The 22,834-nt window shown below is 46.7% G+C and overlaps 2 protein-coding genes across 30 annotated transcripts in view; one reads left to right on the forward strand and one right to left on the reverse strand.

Annotated features, from left to right (window-relative positions):
• The window catches only part of EVL (Enah/Vasp-like), a 141,696-nt gene extending 137,771 nt beyond the window's left edge, over positions 1-3,925 (forward strand). For all 28 annotated transcript variants that reach the window (XM_083613075.1, XM_083613049.1, XM_083613050.1 and 25 more), the window contains 3 exons: positions 5-71; positions 1,362-1,419; positions 3,285-3,925. In XM_083613075.1, the coding sequence (XP_083469201.1) occupies positions 5-71; positions 1,362-1,419; positions 3,285-3,322 (163 nt within the window). In that variant the 3' untranslated portion in view covers positions 3,323-3,925. The remainder of the gene's footprint in view (positions 1-4; positions 72-1,361; positions 1,420-3,284) is intronic.
• On the reverse strand, positions 3,430-21,640 carry DEGS2 (delta 4-desaturase, sphingolipid 2). Of its 2 annotated transcripts, XR_014549374.1 has the most exons (4): positions 21,516-21,640; positions 12,627-13,369; positions 5,482-5,898; positions 3,430-5,109 (listed from the first exon to the last, which is right to left on the reverse strand). XR_014549374.1 is itself a non-coding variant. In XM_083619322.1 (3 exons), exons 1-3 carry the CDS (start codon positions 21,595-21,597, stop codon positions 5,752-5,754), a joined length of 972 nt encoding a protein of 323 aa, XP_083475448.1. In that variant the 5' UTR covers positions 21,598-21,640; the 3' UTR covers positions 3,430-5,751. The 2 variants fall into 2 exon arrangements, 1 of the variants encoding a protein (XP_083475448.1); XM_083619322.1 differs by having other exon boundaries at positions 3,430-5,898.
• Positions 21,641-22,834: the final 1,194 nt, after the last annotated feature.

A 22,834-nucleotide genomic window follows, 5' to 3' on the forward strand; every position in this document is an offset into this window, starting at 1 on the left:
CTAGGATGAAACCTGCAAGCAGCAGCAATGACGTGGCCATGGACACCTTAGATTTTGATCGCATGAAACAAGTGAGTTGGGAGTTTTGCACACAGAAATAATAATAATAATAATAATAATAATAATAATAATAATAATAATAATAATAATTTATTTATACCCCGCTCATCTGGCTGAGTTTCCCCAGCCACTCTGGGCGTCTTCCAATCGAGTGTTAAAAACAGTACAGCATTAAATATTAAAAACTTCCCTAAACAGGGCTGCCTTCAGATGTCTTTTAAAGATAGCTGCTTATTTCCTTCACATCTGAAGGGAGGGCGTTCCACGGGGCGGGCGCCACTACTGAGAAGGCCCTCTGTCTGGTTCCCTGTAACCTCACTTCTCGCAGTGAGGGAACTGCCAGAAGGCCCTCGGCGCTGGATCTGGTTGCAGATAAGAGCAGTTTTTCATTTATTCTTTGGGTTACAGCTTCTTGCTGTAAATAAGAACATAGGAAGTAGCCTTGTTATACCAGGTTAGGCCTGTTGCCCAGTACAGTGGTACCTCGGTTTAAGAACAGCCCTATTCGGTTTACAAACTCCGCAAAACCGGAAGTAGTGTCCCGGTTTGCGAACTTTACCTCGGTCTAAAAACGGAAGCCGAACGGTGGAAGGGCACTGGCGGCAGGAGGCTGCATTAGGGAAAGGGTGCCTCAGTTTAAGAACGGTTTTGGTTTAAGAACGGACTTCCTGAACGGATTAAGTTCGTAAACTGAGGTACCACTGTATTGGCGACTCTTATCGGTAGCAGTTCTGTTTATTCCTGGGCAGACGTAGAACCTGCAGCCTTACTCCAAAGTTTATGCTAGGTGCTATGCCAACACTTTCACCAAAATAAACTATGGGAAACAAGTACACGTCCACACATGGCTGCTTCAAAGTCAGTGACTGATAAAAACAATTCTGCAGCTCATGCAGGCGATCTCATGCAACATAGAAGAAGGAGTTTAGATTTGATATCCCGCTTTATCACTACCCTAAGGAGTCTCAAAGCGGCTCACAATCTCCTTTCCCTTCCTCCCCCACAACAGACACCCTGTGGGGTGGGTGGGGCTGAGAGACCTCAAAGAAGTGTGACTAGCCCAAGGTCACCCAGCAGCCACATGTGGAGGAGCGGGGAATCGAACCCGGTTCACCAGATTACGAGTCTACCGCTCTTAACCACTACACCACACTGGCTCTCATAGGGACCAGTTAAGTGCTTTGTTAGTAGAAGTTCCATTTATATCAGTGCAAAGGACTTTTCTTTCTTTCTTTCTTTCTTTCTTTCTTTCTTTCTTTCTTAGGACATTTTAATTTTTTAATTTTTTCTTGTCTTTCAAGGAAATATTGGAGGAAGTTGTAAAAGAATTACACAAAGTAAAAGAAGAGATAATCGATGGTAAGAAGCGAGGAGGGGTGGTTGGGCATGAAATGCATTTCTCGCATTGGCCAAGGGTGGAATTGCAGAGTTGGAAGGTACCTCAAAGGTCACCTAACCCAATGCAGGAAGCCCATTGCTACAGCCTCCCTAATAGGTGCCCATCCATCCTCTGCTTACAAACTTGCCCATCACTTTCTGAGAGTCCACCTCCACCTGAGGTTGTCTGTTCCACTGTTGAACGGCTTAATCAGTAATCCAGGTATGTGAGCATTATAGAACTGTAGAATTGGAAGGGAACCCTGAGGATCATCTAGTCCAGGAGTCGGCAACCTAAGGCCCATGGGCCAAGCCGCCCGCTTGGTCAGCTCCCGTGCGCCGTGCTGAACCAGCACAGAGCAAGGACCGCCTTCCGTGACGCTGGGCAGCTTCCCATTGGCTGCAGGAAGCTCCTGCAACCAATAGGAAGCTGTGCACGCCTTCTCTGCGCTAGAAGGAGTGTTTGCACATGTGTGCGCGCTCCGACCCACCGTGGCGTCTGCGGGACCATGAACTGGCCCAAGCCGCAAAAACTTTGCTGAGCCCTGATCTAGTCCAAGCCCTTACAGTGTAAGAATATGCAGCTGCCCCATACAGGGATCGAACCTGCCACCTTGGCGTTATCAGCACCATGCCCTAACCAACTGAGCTATCAAACTCTCTAGTATGCTGAGATGCCTTTGCTTAAACATGGAGTGTATGTATAAGACACGTTGATAATTTCTTTTATTGCATGACGCTCAAGCCAGCCCGTTCACCTTCCCGCATCCAGTCCTGGGAACTGGGAGTGGGGGTGAAAACACTGCGAATTACCTCTTAGGACAGGCATAGCCAGCATGGTGCCCTCTGGTTGCTGTGGATGACAACTCCAATATCCCTGACCGTCGGCTATATTGGCTGAGGATGATGGGATTTGTGGTCCGTATCCGAAGGGCGCCACGTTGACTACCCCGTATCTGCAATTCCTAGCCCAGTACCCACAAATATTATTCCCATGGAGAAGGAAATACGATTAAGTCTCCCCAGAGAGACACCTGGAATAGTCTTTTTTCTGCCACTCGGTCTGGAACATTTGTGAATCCTGTGCCACAGAGAAAGGTCAGCAGAGCCTCATGTCTCATAAAAATCCAGTTTTGCACCCGTGTTTATATTTGCTCTCGCTGCCACATCAGCCCTGCCTTACACACACAACTGAACAGCCTTGCCTTGGCATCCTTCCAGGGCAACCCTTGCCGCTCGATATGTTGCTGAAGCCAGGGGTGGCTTACCTGCGACTCTCCCATCATCCCATCTGCTGTGAGCCAGATGTGGGCAGTCTGTGATGCTGTTGGACTCCATCTCCCATCAGCCCCTGCCAGCCAGCCAGGGCAGTGGTCAGAGGTGCTGGGAGTTTGTAGAAAATTGTAGAGTTCGAAGGGATATACCACCAAGGGTCATCTAGTCCAACCCCCTGGCAATGCAGAGCCGTGGTCCGGCAACATCTGGAGGGGCCACAGGTAAGCCAGCCCTGAACCAAGCAGCAAGGGAAGGATGGTGTACATACTGCCTTCATACATTTAAAGCAAAACACACACCCAAAATGAATAGCTGGAACTGTAGTTTAAGGGTGCTGGGAATTGTAGCTCTGTTGGGGGTAAGCTGCAGCTCCCAAGGTGCTTCAAGTGTATGGTGTGCGGATCTGTACCGTCCTTCTCTTGCTGCTGCTGCCACCACCGCATTTGTAATCTTAACCACTTCCCAAAATACAGTCAGTGGTCTTTAGCTTAGGTGTGAAGCTATGGCAGTATAGTGCCTTGACCGTAAGCTCCGGCTTATTCCCTTTTTTTATTGTTTCCTCTTTTTTCCAGCCATCAGGCAAGAGTTGAGTAGAATCAGCACGACATAATGGCCATGGAACCATCTAGAAGCCACATAGGATGTGAAAGGCAACTGGATCATTTCCGAGCATCAAAAGACCATGCAAGATGGTGAAAGAGGACACCGGGCTCTGTCTTTTGTCCTTAAATCCTTTTTATTAGCAGACTCAGCAGACTTTGAGGCTTGCTGCTGCCTTGGATTTGCTTCATTTAAAAAGAGAGAGAGAAGTCTTAAAATCTTAAAAAAAGAAAATATTAAAATTTAAATTTCTGGATTTTTTAAAATTTCATCTGACAATGCACATCAGAGTTGGTCAGCCTTTTTTGTATTTTGTATTTGCTTATTTAAATGTATGACTTTTTTTTTAGTATATAGTAGGTAAGGAAACACGTGAACCATTCGCTTTTACTAGATGACTTCAGAGTAATTTTACTGGTAGACTGCAATGTAAATGAAGACCTTTTTTTTTTTTTTGCCAACAAAACCTTATTTGTGGCATCGCCTGAAGAGGCCGAACGATGCCCAGCTGTCAGACAGCAAGTCCCTGGTCTCAGAGCTATCACAATATTACAGCGGTACATCATTGCTTCACAGTATCTGTGTTCATATTGGTAATAAACTGTTCATTGTCCATGTGGCATTGCTTGGCTTTTCTTTCATCCCTCTGCAGCACACTTTGTGCTTCTTAGCAAAATCAGGGGTAACCGTACCCTGGAACTAATCTGGCTCCCCCAGAGCATTTTGTTTCTGGTCCCTGGTGGTGCTAGAAAAATGGGGTGTTGTAAGAAGTACACTTGTTTACACTTTGATGTTGCGATGGCCCAAACTGACCATGCAAGGAACTTCACTAACCCTGCTGCCTCCCATCACCTAAGCAAAGTACCATCATAATCATCACAAACTGGAAGATCCACATTATAAATGGCATATATGCCGTGTGGTCTCTGAAACCACCCCCACTTTGTGTAGAAACAGCCCTATGCACCACTAAGGGCCTTGTTGCTGGTGTCACCTCTGGGGGCTTCCCAACCATCAATGACCCATGACGGGGCCTTTTCAGTGGTAGTTCCCCATTTGTGGAATGTTTCCCAAACTTGGGCCTCCAACTGTTTGTGGACTACAACTCCCATCGTCGCTAGTTGGCAGGACCGGTGGTCACAGATGATGGGAACTGTAGTCCAAAAAGAGCTGGAGTTTGGGAAACCCTGATTTAATCCAACCCTCTGCAATGCAGGACTCTTTTGCCCAGCATGGGGCTCAAACCCACAACCCTGAGATTAAGAGCCTTATGCTCTACTGAGCTGTCCCTGCTTGATAATTACAATGATCCCCAGGACTGCTGGAGTCTGTGTTATCCAGGGGAACGATCATATGATGCATCTTCAATCTTTTCCCATATATTTGCATGGTGGTAGCACTCCCTCTTGCAACCCACCTTGGATCAGACTGTGACCCACTAGTGAGTCCTGGTTCTGCCACTGTTGTCCTTGGACATGCTCCCCTAACTCTCCAGTCCTTTCCGGAGGGGCAGGCAGAGAACATGAGGTCTCTGAAGAGAAACATTTTGATCCTGATATTCTAGCATCTTCAGGGGCTGGCAGAAGAGCGGGAGACTTCTCAGCTGGACGGCTACTCTTGTGTGTCTGTCCAGATGTCTCCCTGTTTGTTGTGAGAAGGAAAGTGTCTCACCTCTTCATTGAAACAACCCTGGAATATAAACGTTGAGCTCACAGATCCCACTGTTCCTAACCATGTCTGATGAGCAATGTAGTTCAAAGCATCAGGAAACCAGGGTGAGCCAGGCTGTCAAACAGCCTAAGGTAAAGGTAAAGGGTCCCCTGACCATTAGGTCCAGTCGTTGCCGACTCTGGGGTTGCGGCGCTCATCTCGCTATACTGGCTGAGGGAGCCAGGGTACAGCTTCCGAGTCATGTGGCCAGCATGACTAAGCCGCTTCTGGCAAACCAGAGCAGCGCACGAAAAACGCCGTTTACCTTCCCGCCAGAGTGGTACCTATTTATCTACTTGCACTTTGATGTGCTTTCGAACTGCTAGGTTGACAGAAGCAGGGACTGAGCAATGGGAGCTCACCCCGCCATGGGGATTCGAACCACCAACCTTCTGATCAGCAAGTCCTAGGCTCTGTGGTTCAACCCACAGCGCCACCTGCGTCCCTATGTCAAACAGCCTAGTAGATAATAAAAGAAAAAGGTCTGTTAATTTTTTTAAAACTATATTATACATTTTCAGGTGCTTCCCACTGGCTTCATTGTAATATTTCTTCATATCGAAGTTACAAAAACTCCTTGGGTGTCAGAAATATAACATCAGCTCTTATGTGGTTACTGGGTACGCTCTGTTCAGAGAACAGACTCGTTTATGTTTGTTTGGATGGGGGAAGTATACAGGGTGCAAAGGTCCATTAAGCTTATAAAGGGAGAAAGGGCAGAGTCCGCAGCTATCGAGAGTCTGATGCCAGCTTGCATACTCTCTTCACCCTTGAATAAGGACCGATGGAGTCATCAAAAATGAAGTCCCAGAGAACTCGAACCCAAGACTGGTGCTGAGGCAGGGTGTCATAATATTCTGCTGCTATCTTCTTTACCTGCAAGAGCAAAAGAAAATTTTTACCCAGTGTTCTTTTATCTGTGAAACATCTATCTTAGAATGCATTTGGACATGAGGTTTCTAATGCTGCTTTAAAGTGGCAGTACCTGCTGTGTTATGAAACTCTGGCCTTTGACCAAGAGTGCAGTGTCACCCTAAATTTCATTCACACCAGTGAGTGTGGTGTGACATAACAGCTGACACTCGTGGATGTGTTGCCACCCTTTATGCACATGCGCACTTCTGTTCTCCCATGATTTACCCATTGAAACGGCAGGAAAGAACTGCATTCCAAAAAACCAAAAAACACCCCACCCTTGAATTTTGACACATGCAAACCGAGCACAAAACTCCTGTGTTTTTCTGAGTTAGCAGGCTTGCAAGGTGGTCCCCCCCCCCCCCGGAAGCAGTTAACGTGGAAATGTGTGCTAAATTTCTGCAGTGGCTTTTACGTGGCATGACAGATGATATAAAAATGTTAAAATTGCCGTGTAAGAAAACGTCCAGAAAACGGAATAGAGTGCTGTCTGAATGCAGGCTAATAGAATTTATGCCAAGAGTAAACCCAATGAACAAATGAAAGTGACCCAGATTACTTTTGAGAGCGAAGAGATTTTTCATGGTTCATACATCTTGGAATTCAAATCCCATTGCAGTCGGTCGAGGGGAGAAGGGAAGAGGGAAGGAAAAAGTCCTGTTGGATCCCTCATCCTTTGGCCTCGAGGAGCTAGCAGGGCTCTGAATGTGGCAGAGCAAGAATCTCCCTCACGCCATGGCAGCATTGCAACCTAACCTGAGCATTCATTTGACAGAACCGGGGCAGTCAGATAATTTAGATGATTAATTCTGTTTTCTAGACTGGGAATAGCCAGCTGGCAGCTTGAAGGCCTGTTGGCTGGCAGAAGCCCTACCAGTTTTAAGGTGTGCTAAGAAAAAATAAAATGCTTTTTTTAAAAAGCTCCATTGTTTCTGTCTTTCCCAGTCCCAGCACAGATTTTTGACCTTCACTTGACAGCTTCCAAGTTAAAATGTAAGCCAAAGTTGCAGGAATCTGTGACTGTCCAGGTAGGACATAATGCAGCTTGCTGGATTTGTACTATGTTTTCTTGCCGATCCGGAACGTGGGTGGCGCTGTGGGTTAAACCATAGAGCCTAGGACTTGCTGATCAGAAGGTCAGCAGTTCGAATCCCCGTGACGGGGTGAGCTCCTGTTGCTCGGTCCCTGCTTCTGCCAACCTAGCAGTTCGAAAGCAAGTCAAAGTGCAAGTAGATAAATAGGTACCGCTCTGGCGGGAAGGTAAACAGTGTTTCTGTGCACTGCTCTGGTTCGCCAGAAGTGGCTTAGTCATGCTGGCCACAGGACCCAGAAGCTGTATGCTGGCTCCCTCGGCCAATAAAGCGAGATGAGCACTGCAAGAGTCGGTCAGGACTGGACCTAATGGTCAGGGGTCCCTTTACCTTTACCTTCTTGCTGATCCAGACCTAGGACAGCCTGCCCCAGACTACAACTTCCATCAGTCCCATCTGCCATGGGCCTTGTCTTCCACACTCCCCTCCCCCTTGTCCCATGCTTCATAGCAATGGAGCAAACATCTGCAGGAAGCCCAGTTGTTGTTCACTCCAGTTCAGTGCTAAGCCATGGGTTTTCCTGGAGGAAAGCAGCAGGGCAAACTGAAGTGTGCCTGAGCCCATGGCGGGTGAGTCAGAGAGGATGGGAGTTCTAGGCCAAAACATCTGGTGGGCGCCAGGTTGAGAAAGGCTGCCCCAAGTCTAACCGCAGTTGGGAGCAGTTGCACACCACCCGCCAGCCCCATGGCTAATTCTGTGAGCAAGCAGACAGAAAGTGGGGAGAGCAGATCAGAAAGTCCCAGGTTTGAACCCCTGCTTCTCCAGGTAGGTGGTGGGAGAGTTCCCTGCCTGGAAACCCAGATAGCTGCTGCCAGTCAGTGTAGACAGCACTGAGCAGACTAAGGCAAGCTCCCTGTTGCAGGCAGGTCCATGGGTCAGTCTAGCAATGGCTGCTGCCATCGGATTGGAACATCCCTTAGCAGAAGAAGCGTGCCTCCAAACAGAAGACGCAGTGGATGGTCACATACGCTCCTAGATGCTTTCTGCATAAGCTTCCATGTACTTTGATGCAATCCTAGAAATTTGGGGAACCTAAGGCGGTCTCCAGCTCCCGTCAGCCCCAGCCGGTGTGGCCAATGGCCAAGGACGAGGGGCGGTCCACAGCTGCCCCATTCTGCACTGCTACACAAGTGTCGGTGTGATTCAGGATCCGTTCCGGTTTTGGATGGTTGGTTAGGAGTGAAATTAGAAGGAATGAATCACGCGGAAACAGGGAGGGGGGTGTTTTATAGCAGGAAAGGCGTAGAGAACTCAAACTGGCTAGTGGGCTGGATCTTCCTTCCTGCCAAGTCCCTCACTTTGTGGGCCAACTTTGAAAGCTGGATAAGTCCCATCTACCTGCTTATCACCTGACACCGGGCGATAACTTCAAAGGAGAGAGTTCTGGGGCTGGCTTTCTGCATCCATCAGAGGACTGGCACAGAGACCCTTCCCTTCTGAAGACCATTGGTAAGACATTTGAAAACTATGGAGCGTCACAGAGGCAAAACTATGTACAACAATAACAAGAAGCTTCCTTTCCTTTTGTCACCTTAACAGTCAATGATATACATTTGCCACCCAATTACTGCATTTCATAAAATCACAGAATTGTAGAGTTGGAAGGGGCCATGAGGGTCGACTAGTCCAGGCCCTGCAAAGCAGGAATCCTTTGCCCAACGTTGGGGTCAAAACCACAACCCTGAGATTAAGAGTGTCATGCTCTATCAACGGAGCTATCTCAGTGCCCCATCAGGAACAAGCAGGAAGCAGACCATGCCAAGGAAACAGTGATACGGCTATTACTGGCTTCGAACGGGTTATAAAGCTTGTTCTGGAACTCTGCAATTAAGAAAAATCACTGGGATGGCAGAATTCGACTTGTCTATCTACATTTGTGTGCAGCGACTGTCATTGCACAAGCCAGTTGGATTTGTCACTCCGGAAAGGCACTCATTTAATAAGTTACTTATTTGTCCCCAGGGCAATAACCTGCCTGAAAGTATGACAAGCCCTATTGTATTGCTTGGGGGGGTGGGGGGAGCCGATCGCACCACATTCCACAAAGTAGCTGATAAGACTGGGCTCTGTTGGGAATATGTGCGCAGGAAAAGGGAAGGGGCCAGCTTCTGAGCTAAAGAATTGAACGCACGACTGCAGTTCATATACCCGGATTTGTGTCTTTTTAAACATACATCGGGGGGGGGGTGCGTGTCAACTGGGACCACGGCACATGGGGATGACAGGTTACTTTTTTTATTTTTAAAAAAATCTTTCCTCCTGTATCGCAGTCCCAATGAAAATCTCCTTTCCCAAAGCAGCTTTTCTTGCAGATATTAGCTTTTGGGTGTAGGGAACCTAATGCAAGCCACAGAACTCCCTGCATGCCACAGAACTGGGTGTGTGCGTGTGTATGTCCAACTAAGTTAAGAATCAAAATCAGTCGTGCTCACATATTTGCATGAAGTCTATTTAATGAGTTGAACAAACGTTGGATCGGTAGCCCTTTTTTAACAAAAGCCAGCTACCTAAAAAAACCCCACCTTGCTGTGCTTATGGGGGAAACATTGGTCACACTAAGGTCTGTGTTTGTTTTTCCTTTTCCTTTTCCCCTCCTCAACTGCTATTTAAACAGACGCAGAAACAAAATGGAACACTGCTACACAGACATACAAGAAGTATGAGCATGCATTTGGCCTATCATCCACCTTGACCCTTAGTCTCTTACAGCAAAAAAAGCAAAAACAAAAGGGAGTCTAGAGATGTATTGTGCCTTCTGAAGACGGCAACACACCTTTGTAAAAGTGTTGCTCAACCACGTTTTCTTTCCCAGCCTATACTTTTTATCCACTTTTTCCACAACATGCAAAATCTTATAAACCTCCATCATGTCCTGATCAAATTTGCAGATGACACCAAACTGGGAAGGGTGGCTAACACCCCAGAGGACAGGATCACACTTCAAAACGACCTTGACAGATTAGAGAACTGGGCCAAAACAAACAAGATGAATTTTAACAGGGAGAAATGTAAAGTATTGCACTTGGGCAAAAAAAATGAGAGGCACAAATACAAGATGGGTGACACCTGGCTTGAGAGCAGTACATGTGAAAAGGATCTAGGAGTCTTGGTTGACCACAAACTTGACATGAGCCAACAGTGTGACGCGGCAGCTAAAAAAGCCAATGCAATTCTGGGCTGCATCAATAGGAGTATAGCATCTAGATCAAGGGAAGTAATAGTGCCACTGTATTCTGCTCTGGTCAGACCTCACCTGGAGTACTGTGTCCAGTTCTGGGCACCACAGTCCAAGAAGGACACTGACAAACTGGAACGTGTCCAGAGGAGGGCAACCAAAATGGTCAAAGGCCTGGAAACGATGCCTTATGAGGAACGGCTAAGGGAGCTGGGCATGTTTAGCCTGGAGAAGAGGAGGTTAAGGGGTGATATGATAGCCATGTTCAAATATATAAAAGGATGTCACATAGAGGAGGGAGAAAGGTTGTTTTCTGCTGCTCCAGAGAAGCCGACACGGAGCAATGGATCCAAACTACAAGAAAGAAGATTCCACCTAAACATTAGGAAGATCTTCCTGACAGTAAGAGCTGTTCGACAGTGGAATTTGCTGCCAAGGAGTGTGGTGGAGTCTCCTTCTTTGGAGGTCTTTAAGCAGAGGCTTGACAACCATATGTCAGGAGTGCTCTGATGATGTTTCCTGCTTGGCAGGGGGTTGGACTCGATGGCCCTTGTGGTCTCTTCCAACTCTATGATTCTATGATTCTATGATTCTATGTCACCTCTTGTTTGCTTTTTCCCTAAACCCTGCAACCTTTCTCCTTAGAGGAGTTGCGCTTTTCTGGACCCTGATGATAAATGACACTTAACTGGTTACACACTGTTATTGTTTTGCTGTGCTTTTATTTCATGAACGTTTGCTTATATATACTACTAAACTTAATAAAAAAAGATCTGGGAAAAAGCAGCACAGAGTGTCTTGAGGTTGCATCTATTTGCCAGTACAATAGTACCTCGGGTTACAGACGCTTCAGGTTACAGACGCTTCAGGTTACAGACTCTGCTAACCCAGAAATAGTACCTCAGGTTAAGAACTTTGCTTCAGGATGAGAACAGAAATTACGCAGCGGCGGCAGCGGGAGGCCCCATTAGCTAAAGTGGTACCTCAGGTTAAGAACAGTTTCAGGTTAAGAACGGACCTCCAGAACAAATTAAGTTCTTAATCCGAGGTACCACTGTACAGTGGTACCTCTGGTTGCGAACGGGATCTGTTCCGGAGGCCCATTCGCAACATGAAAAGAACGCAACCTGCAGCAGCGCATCTGCGCACGCGCAGGTCGCGATTCTCCGCTTCTGCGCATGCACATGACGTCATTTTGTGCCTCTGCACATGCACAAGCGGAGAAACCCAGAAGTAACCCTTTCCGGTACTTCTGGGTCGCCGCAGGATGTAACCTAAAAGAACGTAACATGAAGAGGACGTAAAATGAGGTATGACTGTAATAACATAAAGGTAAAGGTAAAGGGAGCCCTGACCACTAGGTCCAGTCATGAACAACTCTGGGCTCATCTCGCTCTATAGGCCGAGGGAGCCGGCGTTTGTCCGCAGACAGTTTCCAGGTCATGTGGCCAGCATGACTAAGCCGCTTCTGGCGAACCAGAGCAGCGCACGGAAACACCGTTTACCTTCCTGCCAGAGCAGTACCTATTTATCTACTTGCACTTTGACGTGCTTTTGAACTGCTAGGTTGGCAGGAGCTGGGACTGAGCAATGGGAGCTCACCCAGTCGCAGGGATTTGAACTGCCGATTGGCAAGTCCTAGGCCTATAATTCTCCTCACTGCCCTCAGATTCCTATGAAAGCATCTTTCCTAAGGCTTAGAAGGTATTATTTTCATCTAGAGTCGTGTTTTCCAAACTTAGTTCTCCAGGTGGTTTTGGACTACAATCGCCCTGTATCGGGAAGTTTTTGATGTTTGAGGTTTTATTATGTTTTTATATGTGCTGTAAGCTGCCCAGAGTAGCTGCTATCATCATCATCATCCCACCATCCCTGACCACTCGTTTTGCTAGCTAGGGAAGATGGGGGTTGTAGTCCAAAAACAGCTGAAGACCCAAGTTTGGGAAACACTGATCTAGAGTGTGCTTGGGTTTAAGCCAGCTACAAAATAGTGTCTGCATTCACTTACTTTATGCTGTATATTTAAATACCATTATTCCCACTGCATCCCCCCGAGCAGCGATGACATTAAGGTGCAGGTATGAGCAGGGAGGCTCCCAAACGCAACAAGGCTGGCTTATCGCATTTTGAAGTTAATGCATGCTACTGTCTAAATAGATGCCTTCCTACCAGGTCGTTAAGTCCGGAGTCTAAAATTACCTAACTGCACCACCTCTAATTTCAGGATTCAGGAGCCACTTTTCTTTCATAAGCTGCATATGTAAACTAGCTTTACAACCTTTGGCTCGTCCAGATGTTGCTGAACCACAACTCCCATCATCCCTTGCCACTGGCCATGCTTGCTTGGAGCCGAAGGGTGTTGCATTTCAGCAACACCCAGAGAGCCAAACCTGTTTGCAAGAGTCAAAAACTCTAGAGCTTACCATTGGCAGCTTAGATCCAGGAACGCTGGGGAAATCATGGTGCTCCATATGATAGCCCACGTTAAAGGTGATCCAGTTGAGGGGTCCGTAGTAGGAATACGTTTCATAACCTTTCAGGAACATATAGTGTTCTGCTATGAAGTGCCCCGAAAAAGGGTGCAAGCCCATGCAAAGCAATGTCCCTGATATTAAATAAACAACAGGCTTCAAACCCCACAGGTAGTAGATGATCAAGTCGACAGAGAACTGGGCCAAAGCGTTAAGTATTTCCATCTCGGTAATTGTTTTGGGGTTGATGTAGAGCGGTCTCAAGGCATAGAAAAGGGGCTGGAAGACAAGCCAGATCATCTTCCGAAAGGGAGTGCAGAAGAACCAGCCCTCAAAGTCCGTGGGGATGTCCACATCCAACGAGTCTCCGCCAAGGTATCGGTGGTGGTCTATGTGGTACTTCTTGAAGGAGGCCGAGTAGGGGAGTCCAATGGGCAAGTTGGCAAAGACGGCAAACCACCGGTTCCATTTGATTTGCTTGTTGCCAAAGGCCACGTTGTGGGAGATGTCGTGGATGGCCAGGGTCATGGAGTGGTTGATGCAGCCCCCGAAAGCATAGGCCCAGAAGAAGATCCACTTCCAGGAAAGGTCTCTCACAAGGTAGCAGGCCAGAAGCTGGGTGAACACCATCCCCGTCACTATCCATTTCAAGTAGGGATCTGGCCCCATGAGAGACTTGATGGCTGGGTACTTCGCTGAGGAGGAAAAAAAACGTTAGGACAAATGTAGCCCAAACTGCCTGGCATCCAATCGTGGAATTGTGGTGCCAACTAGACAAATCGCTCTGCCCCTAATATCCATCAGGCTACCTACCCGACATAAACCAGGCCTCCACGAAGGTCTGGCCCACCCATTAGGCAAGGTGAGGCGACTGCCTCAGGCGGTAGGATCCACAGAGGCAGCAGATCTGGCCTCCAAGGAATACATTGCCCGCTGCTGCCACCACGGTGGCAGCAATGGCTGTGGTGTATTCCTTGGAGGCTGGACTTCTTGTCTCCCCAGCAAACACCCCACCACCCTCCATTCTGCCAGTACAGCATCCTCACAGTGAATAGGAGCTGCTGGTCTCCTCCCACCCATAGGGAAGAAATGGTGGGGGCTGCCCTGCCTGGTGTGGTTCAGAACAGGCCTCTTTCTCCCCAAGCTTCTGGTGAATGGTAGCTAAGCAATGTTTTCAAACAGACAAGTGAACCGTATTTTTCGCTCTATAAGACGCACCAGACCACAAGACGCACCTGGTTTTTGGAGGAGGAAAACAAGGGGGAAAAAATATTCTGAATCTCAGAAGCCAGAACAGCAAGAGGGATCGCTGCGCAGTGAAAGCAGCAATCCCTCTTGCTGTTCTGGCTTCTGGGATAGCTGCGCAGCCTGCATTCGGTCCATAAGACGCACACACATTTCCCCTAACTTTTTAGGAGGGAAAAAGTAAGTCTTAAAGAGCAAAAAATATGGTAGATGTTGACAGGATGGGATGGGAAGGGGAGAACCCAGCAGCTCCCCATCCCTCCTCTGCAGCTCCCTGCATGGAAGGGGGACTGGTAGCAGAAGAAACCTGCAAGAATTAGAGACAGATGTGCAGTGCAGTGGTGGGAATCAGAAAAGTTGTTGCCTGGACTCCCTCTAGTGGCATCCAAGAATAGAGCAGTGGAGGATAAAATCCCACATAGCCAAGAGTTCTCTGCACATTTCATTCTCAGCATCAAGCTAGCCCTTCTATTTTCTCAATAAGCCTCCCTGTAGCTGGTTTTCCTGTCTCTTTGGCTGCCAGGACTGAATTGACACCATTCCATTCAGCTGCTGGCCCATCAAGTTCAGACCCTCCAAATTCCCCTATTTTCCAGGGACGTCTCTGATTTAGAGAAGCCATCCCAGTTTCTGATCTGACCCCAGGATGTCTCACTTTTCCTTAGGATGTCCCTGTTTTCATTGGAGAAATGTTGGAGGGTATGGAGTTATCTGACCCCTGAGCCATCTGAAGGGAAGTTTTTTTTAATGTTTAACGTTTTATTATGTTTTTACATGTGTTGGAAGCTACCCAGAATGGCTGGGACAACCCAGTAAGATGTGTGGGGTATAAATAGTAAAATAATCATTATGGAATGGGAGGTCCCTATTTTCATCGGAGAAATGTTGGAGGGTATGCAAGTTACAATTAGTGCTCCTTTCCCTGGTCCAGACCTCCTCACAGGGTATATTGGCACCCAGAGTGCAGTCCCAGCATTTAAAAAATAAATAAAACAATTGTGGATTCTGAGTTACTGAAGTGAAACTTGAATTGCAGGCTAGCTACACTTGCTGCAAATAAAATAATGGCCTAGTTTGTCATAAGGCAGGTTCTTGTGTCCCATGGAGGTTCTGTACAGCCAGCATGTTTTTATCTGCTATAATCACCTGAGGTCCTTCTCCGTGTGCCCCATCCATGGGAGGACCAGAGGGTGGGAACACGAAAAGGGGCCTTTTCAGTGGTGGTTCCCTGCTTGCAGAACACTCTCCCCAGGAAACCTGCTTGGTGCCATTGTTGTCTGCCTTTAGCTGCCAGGCAAAAACAAACCTATTTAGTCAGGTTTTGAGTTTCTAATTGAGAGGGTAGTGGGACTTTGTGGTGTTCAATTGGGGTAGGTAGGACTTATTTCCTTTAGATATGCTTCCAGAGGAGTATTTAATTTTTGCTCATTGTTGTTGTTTTTTTTATACCTGATTTTAATGTCTTTGTTAGTTCCATTTTTAAGGTGTACGCTGCTTTGAGGGTAAAAATGTGACTAATAATTAACAGCAACAAGATACGGAGTCTTAGCAGTGTGGCCTGCATGAGGGGTGGGGGGTGAGTGGGAGAAATTGAAATTGCATGAGGACTGAAAAGCAGATCCCATCATCGCCATGTGAACCTCGTTTACCATTTTGAACGGTGAACGCACACACTGCTGAACTGAATGTGAGTTCGTGCATCGTGCCCCAACCTCATTTCCCCTTTTTTAAAGAACTGGATGAGTCGGTAAATCAGTTGCCATCCTTTCCCAGACATCAAAAGCTGCATTGTTGCCAGGATCAATTTACAAAGCCTCCATTCTGGGTCTAAACAGCACCCAGTGCAAAAAATATTATTGTCTGTTTCACTAATATTATTCACAAGTTGCCTCAAGGTACTTGTGTAGCACAATCAACAAGCCTACATATATGATACCATACCATACCGTACAATATGGTATCTTTCTTGTCATTGTCCCATACAGAACAATGAAATGGAAAAATCTACATAAGACTCTCAAAAACCCCTAAAAACTCCGAAACCCCATTTTAAAATACAATATACTCCTATAGAGACTCCTTATACTGCGTTTAAAACTAATTAATTATAATAATTAATGCTGATTAATGATATGATAATATTAATTAATATTAATATGCTAATTAATGATAATATTAAATGTGATGATGATAATAATCCATTGTGACAATATACTTGTTGCATTAAAGGCATGCCTCTTGAGGAAAAGGTGATATGGAAAATTCCTTACAATCGTCATTTTTTTTGTTTTTAAAAAAGAAATGATTATTATTTCATTGCATTCCCTGTGGTTTGAGTTGACTTTACTTATCTCTCTTTACTTTGCTTGCTCACATGAGCCAATTACTCTTCAGGTGAGGCTTGCAAGCTTTAAAAGTAGTTGGCTGCATCCTGGGACAAAAGCAAAGGGGCAGAGTGCCTGCAATAAATGTCTGATTCTTTCTTTTCCGTTCTTGCCTTTTGGCTCGTTGTGATTATAAAAGCATCGAAGTGTTAGTGCAGGGTGTGGCCACTGATCCTTCTGTTGAAATGGAGCAACCAGTGTCCGAGAGGCCGTGCTGTTAAACCTAACGAAATTAGTTGCCTCACATCCTCTGACCACTGCTGCTGCATTTTTGCACACGCAATTCAAATGGTAGTGAAATCTTTAGTCAAATGGAGTCCCTTAAGAGAACAGGTGAGGGACCTTTGGGGCTCAGCTCTGCCCACAATGATAGCAGGAGATCAATGGGGCATGACAGCACCACACCCAAACAGGGCTTGCTTGCACAGAACCCTTTGTGGTGCTTTAAAGTGGAAAATCTGCTTTGCCTTACACAGGTGGGGCAGCTGGGGGGAGGCTGGGGGAAGTGACCATGCAGGCTAAATTTGAAGATTCAGTTTGGCTGCAGGTTTCCCATCCCTGCTTAAGAGAATAGTAGTTGGTTTTAATTATTCTTATTTCGAATGGTTTAAATCATTCTTTTTGTAAGAAGCTTTGAGGTTGTTGTTGTTGTTTACAATGAAACCTTATATAAATTCAAATAAATAAATAAAATGCCAAGTTTTCCAAGCCTTGATTTACAAAGGACATGCATCAGCCTGATTCTGGTTTTATTGTTTTCCCCTGACATTTCTGGTTCCCTTCCCACCCCCACCCCCATTTTTATTTTTTATTTTGACAAAGTAATAATCATAAATAAGAATAAAAATGTGCACTCCACCACCGAGACCATTCCATTGCAACGATCCAACCTCCCAAAATTTCAACACCTCTTGCGAAGGTTTGACCCCTTTCCGTTGTAACAGTACAAATTCCTTCCATATCTCTTCAAAATAATTTCTCTTGTGTATTCCCTATCTTACCTCAACGGAACAGAAATTACTGGGTTAAAGCTGACTGAAAGTCCAAAGGTAGCATTATTGTCAATTTACAACGGGGTGGAAGGTTTGCAGGCCATGAAGGACATGCTCACATATTTTATTGACAGCTGCAGGAATCATGATAGCTAGGAAGTGGAAGGGGCAAGCAGAATATAAAATGGAAGAATGGTATAAAGGGGTGTGGGATATAGGCTATTAATGATAAATTAACATGAGCCTGATTCTGTTTTGGTAAATGACACGGAACATATTTTTTCAAAGACCGGCTCTTCAGAAATGTCTGGCATGTCTAAATTACAGTGGTACCTTGGGTTACATATGCTTCAGGTTACAGACACTTCAGGTTACAGACTCCGCTAACCCAGAAATAGTGCTTCAGATTAAGAACTTTGCTTCAGGATGAGAACAGAAATTGTGCTCCGGCGGCGCGGCAGCAGCAGGAGGCCCCATTAGCTAAAGTGGTGCTTCAGGTTAAGAACAGTTTCAGGTTAAGTACGGACCTCCGGAATGAATTAAGTACTTAACCCGAGGTACCACTGTATCTGTGTGTACTGCCCTCCCCCTTTTCTCCCACCTCTTCCCCCCCCAATCTCATAATGCCTATGACAGCCACGTCTCTCACACAAAGCAGCTGACCTACAGGAAGGACTCTGTGAACTGAAAACAGAAACGTTATATGTAGCTTTGTTATCCATGAAAATCTTTCAATAATTTTTTTTTAAATAATAATCATAAAAATATATCTGTATATATGTGCATGCGCATATACATGCATGTGTGTCTATGCAGTGTGGAGTGGTCCTTCCAGCCATCCATGCCCTACTCCAGCATACTCCATTAGATTCCTCCACCCACCTGGTTTTCCATTTTCCCCAGCCAGGCAATAATCAGTCAGTCTTCCCTGGCCACTGAAAATAGCCAATACTCATTAGGCTGTTTGGAGTGTGCATTTCATTTCCCAGCTGCCCTAGCCATCTGCCTGAATCTAAGAGAATGAGGGAGGTGCATTGATCTGACCTGCACCAGAACCAGGGGTGACCCCCAAACCAGCTAAGGGGGCAGCTTGATGTAGTTTTTAGCACTTCCGAATGACCACTGCCGGGTGACATTTGATTGCAGGGGAGTTCATGATGCGAAGTCCACCTGGGAGAAAACCACGCTTAAGGCTCCACTGCCTGGGCTCAGAGATATGTGCTAGCAGTTGTTGAGCCCAGCCTGTCTACTCTGACTGGCAGCACCTCTCCAAGCCCTCACAGACAGGACGGATCTAGGAACTAATAGCCGGGGAAACACCAAGATTTACAGAGTTTAAGAGGGAAATGCTAAGAGGGATGCCCCCAAAACAGCCCAATGAGGACAGTGACCTTGGAATGCTAACTGCAGGTGGGACATGAAAATGGAATAGAGCATCTTGGAACTGAGTATGGCTGGCAGACTGGAACTCGGAACATTCTGTTGCAGGTCCCAAGAGATAGTGCAAGATTACCTGACGCAATCAAACGATGGGTGCAGCCTTAAAGGACTCATTCCTCATTTTTTGTTTTGGTATGTTGCTTTGAGTTTTCTTTCCTGGGGGAAAGCGACCAATAAATATAATAAGGTAAAGGTAAAGGGACCCCTGACCATTAGGTCCAGTCGTGGCCGACTCTGGGGTTGCGGTGCTTTATCTTGCTTTATTGGCCGAGGGAGCCGGCGTACAGCTTCCAGGCCATGTGGCCAGCATGACTAAGCCGCTTCTGGCAAACCAGAGCAGCGCACGGAAACACCGTTTACCTTCCCGCCAGAGCGGTAACTATTTATCTACTTGCACTTTGACGTGCTTTTGAACTGCTAGGTGGGCAGGAGCAGGGACCGAGCAACGGGAGCTCACCCCATCGCAGGGATTCGAACCTCCGACCTTTTGATCGGCAAGTCCTAGGCTCTGTGGTTTAACCCACAGCGCCACCCGCGTCCCAATAAATATAATAAGCATCATAATTGCTCATTATTTAATTTCGCCAGCAGGGACACAGTCCATCACATAGGAGCCAACTTCTGGGGCTGTGCTGAGTCATGTATTTGCTTATGTAGGGTGGAAGTGACCTGGGTCCTCCCCCCAAATATTTTATTCAAGTTGGCACCCCTGATCCTGTACATGGCTACTGAGAAGTCTCTGAGTCCAATGGGGCTTACTCCCAGGTAAGGATTGCAGTGCAATGCGAATTAGGATGATATCTTTAAATCACCGAGGGCTGGTTTGAACCCAAGTCACCCCATTTCTAAAACTAGTCCCCTAGATACGGATCGCTGTACCGTAAACATGCAAAAAAGAGTTGAAAATGCAAAACTGGCCCTCGGGTTAGGACACAGCAGAATAAAATGGCCCCTGCCGGGGGGGGGGGGCAGATAACAAAGTGTGTTTTGCATAGTGTACCGTGTTGCAATTTCCCATGTCATGTTATGGGAATTGATAAAGGAAGGAAAGTATGGCAGAGGTTGGGCAATTTTTCACTGCACCCACAGGCTATAAGAAAAAAAAAGTACACCTATTTAGCTATGGGTGTGGTGCTGGCTGGGCAGGACTTTGAATAGCTACAGAACCTGACCTGAAGACTAACGAAGTCAGGTGCAGTGATCAGATTTGTCACTGCCTCCCATGATAATCTGACTCAACAGCCAACTGAACTGTGTACAGGGTTCTACTCTGACCTCCCTGGAGGAGGAAAGGTATGGGACACACAGATACATAGACACACACATATACATATGTGCACACAACAAGAACAAAAAAAATTATGCCTCCATCCTTATTTCACAAGGAAAGTGTCTCTGAATGTTACCAGAACTGTCTCTCAGTAACCAAATTGGAGAAAACAAAAAATATTTTTTCCTTCCAGTAGCACCTTAAAGACCAACTAAGTTAGTTCTTGGTATGAGCTTTCGTGTGCATGTACACTTCTTCAGATACACTGAAACAGAAGTTGCCAGATCCTTCTATATAGTGAGAAGGTGGGGAGGGGTATTACTCAGAAGGGTGGTGGGAATGGGTGATTGGCAGATAGCTGTGATGAGCCTGTTGATCATCTGCCAATCACCCATTCCCACCACCCTTCTGAGTAATACCCCTCCCCACCTTCTCACTATATAGAAGGATCTGGCAACTTCTGTTTCAGTGTATCTGAAGAAGTGTGCATGCACACGAAAGCTCATACCAAGAACTAACTTAGTTGGTCTTTAAGGTGCTACTGGAAGGAAAAAAAATTTTTTGTTTTGACTATGGCAGACCAACACGGCTACCTATCTGTAACTCAAATTGGAGAAGTGGTTTCAGAGGCAACATTTTGTGCTTTCCAGGAACATTTTCAAAAAGGAGCGCTGGCTGTCAGAAACTGGATGGGGAGACTATGGGGAAATAGGGGGTGAGGGGGCGCACCCCAACCTGGGAATTCCCTTCCTTCCTTCCTTAGGTTTCCATGACAAGCAAGAATTATCCAGGTGAGTCCCCCCCCCCCCCCCGCCCGCCCATTGCGCACAAATGCATGAAGAGAAAAGGCTTCACCCGTAGGATTTCTGCTTGTCACACAGCAGCCCCTTTCCAGGGGGAAAGTTTGCAACCTGAAGCGTGGCAGAGAGGGGGGGGGGGAGAGAGAGAGACATTTCGCTATGCCGTGTATTTCTGGATCTATAAGGAAACGCGAGAAAGAGAAGTGGAGAAGACGATGCAAACTGGACATGACAGGAAAGGCTGCCTGCCTAAGGCGTTGTCGGAGCCAGGATTTGCCCCCATCAAAGCCCTCCTTTCCGCGCCAGGACCCTGGAACTGTTCGGAAAGCAACAGCAACGAAAAGAGAACCCGCAAGCATGTGCAGAGTTCATTATCTTCACACACAGCCAGCCCTTCGAGCAACACACATGGGTGTAGCCAGGATTTATGTGGGGTGGTGGTGGGCAGAACCGACGTATCTGAGAAGAGGTTGCTATATATTTTTATTTATCTACTTTGTTTGGAGGGGGCAGCTGCCCCCCTGTCCCCGGCCACCCTCCCCTGGGATTAAAAGGCAAAGCGATTTTGACAGAGGGCCTGATCCTGGCGGAGAATTAACCCCTAACGCCGTCCGTTTTTAGGAGGAAAGAGGTCTGGAGCAAGAAAGCAGAGGGTGGTGGGAAAACGAGGCGGGCAATGACCTCCCATGGGGATCCCCAGGATGGCTCACCTAAGATCTCTTTCCTTCGCTGCGTGTGGGGCTGCTCCGTGTACACCCACTCGAAATCCTCGCGGGTAACCCTGTTGCCCATCGCTGTCGCTGCCGCTGCACCTGCCTGCTCGACGGCCAAGCGCGGGGGCTTTTATCTCCTCGGTCCACCTGAGGGGCGGGGCCAAGAGGCGGCTCCGCCCCCTTCGCCAACTCGCCTGCCTCGTTCGCCTCGTGGTGATGCGGGATAGAAGCGGCCGCGGACTGGAGCGCGCTCGCTGCGCATCAGGCGCGCCACGAGGAGCGCCGGGGCCCGCGGCAGCTTATGCGCGGCAAGCGGATTTGGGAAGCCTTAAAAATAATTTTTAAAGGCTTTTCCACGATTTTCAGCTGGGAATGTGCAATCTGCGGGCTTCCTGTAGCGCGGGCCTCCCTGACCTAGATCCAATCTTTATTGCAAGCTTGATGGGATTTGCGCACTGCGCGCGCATGGATAGGATTGATGGATTTTGATTTTCGGTTATATTTGTCCTGCTTTGAAGCATTTGCTTTTTGCATCTCGGTTGTCTCCGGATCTGGGGAATGTGCAATAATGACGTTAGCTTTTGAGAAGCTCCCCGGTGTGCATTGGTTAAAGGATCAGATGCTACATAGGTGCGGGTGGGGGAGAATGTTGCAAGGAATCCTCTATTTGAAGTGTTTAGGGGCCTTGCGAATGAGAAAGGTGGGGGAAGAACCTCTCTGGGCGGCTTTCAGCATATATAAAAACATTGTAAGGAGTGCCAAAGCGTCATTTTGCTAGGCTTCTTCCATGATTTGAAAACCATAAATGAAAAGAAACTTACATCAAGTAAAAAATGAATAAGGTAAGCTGAGTCTGGCATCACTTTTTATGTTCAGTTAGGAATATGGAGAGCCAATTATGTAGTATAGAGACCTGATTATACAATGTGGTAGAATAAATGTGTATGCAATGCCTTTTCCCCCGTTACAGATGATAAAATGTCCCTGCAGTAATCTGGCAGCAGATAAGGTTTAAAGTTTTTGACCTTTTAGTAGACAAATCTGTTCACATTTTCCCAATAGATGAGCAGCTAAAGGACCACCAAAGGCACAAAGCCTATCCCAAAATTATTTTAGATTTTAATTATTATATGTTAATTCATTATATTTATTTTTATATTTACAATTCTAAAATTTTGGAATGCCACTAAATAAAAGAACCTCTGGCATGCATACGTAGGCATGATTTAAGTTAGTCCTCAACATGTATAAGAATCACTCAAGGAACATAAATTATCAGGACTAAAATGTTGTGAGACACTTGCCTTCTGAGTCAT

This window comes from Podarcis filfolensis (assembly GCF_964270895.1).
Source record: "Podarcis filfolensis genome assembly, chromosome: 1".
In the NCBI taxonomy this organism is placed as follows: domain Eukaryota; kingdom Metazoa; phylum Chordata; class Lepidosauria; order Squamata; family Lacertidae; genus Podarcis; species Podarcis filfolensis.

Coding starts and splice junctions, on each gene's coding strand:
- DEGS2 (XM_083619322.1), bottom strand. CDS start 21,597: ATGGGCAACAGGGTTACCCGCGAGGATTTCGAGTGGGTGTACACGGAG. Junction 13,370..21,515: donor GCGAAGGAAAGAGATCTTAG/GTGAGCCATCCT, acceptor TTTCCTCCTCAG/CGAAGTACCCAGCCATCAAG. Junction 5,899..12,626: donor CTGGATCTAAGCTGCCAATG/GTAAGCTCTAGA, acceptor TTGCTCTTGCAG/GTAAAGAAGATAGCAGCAGA.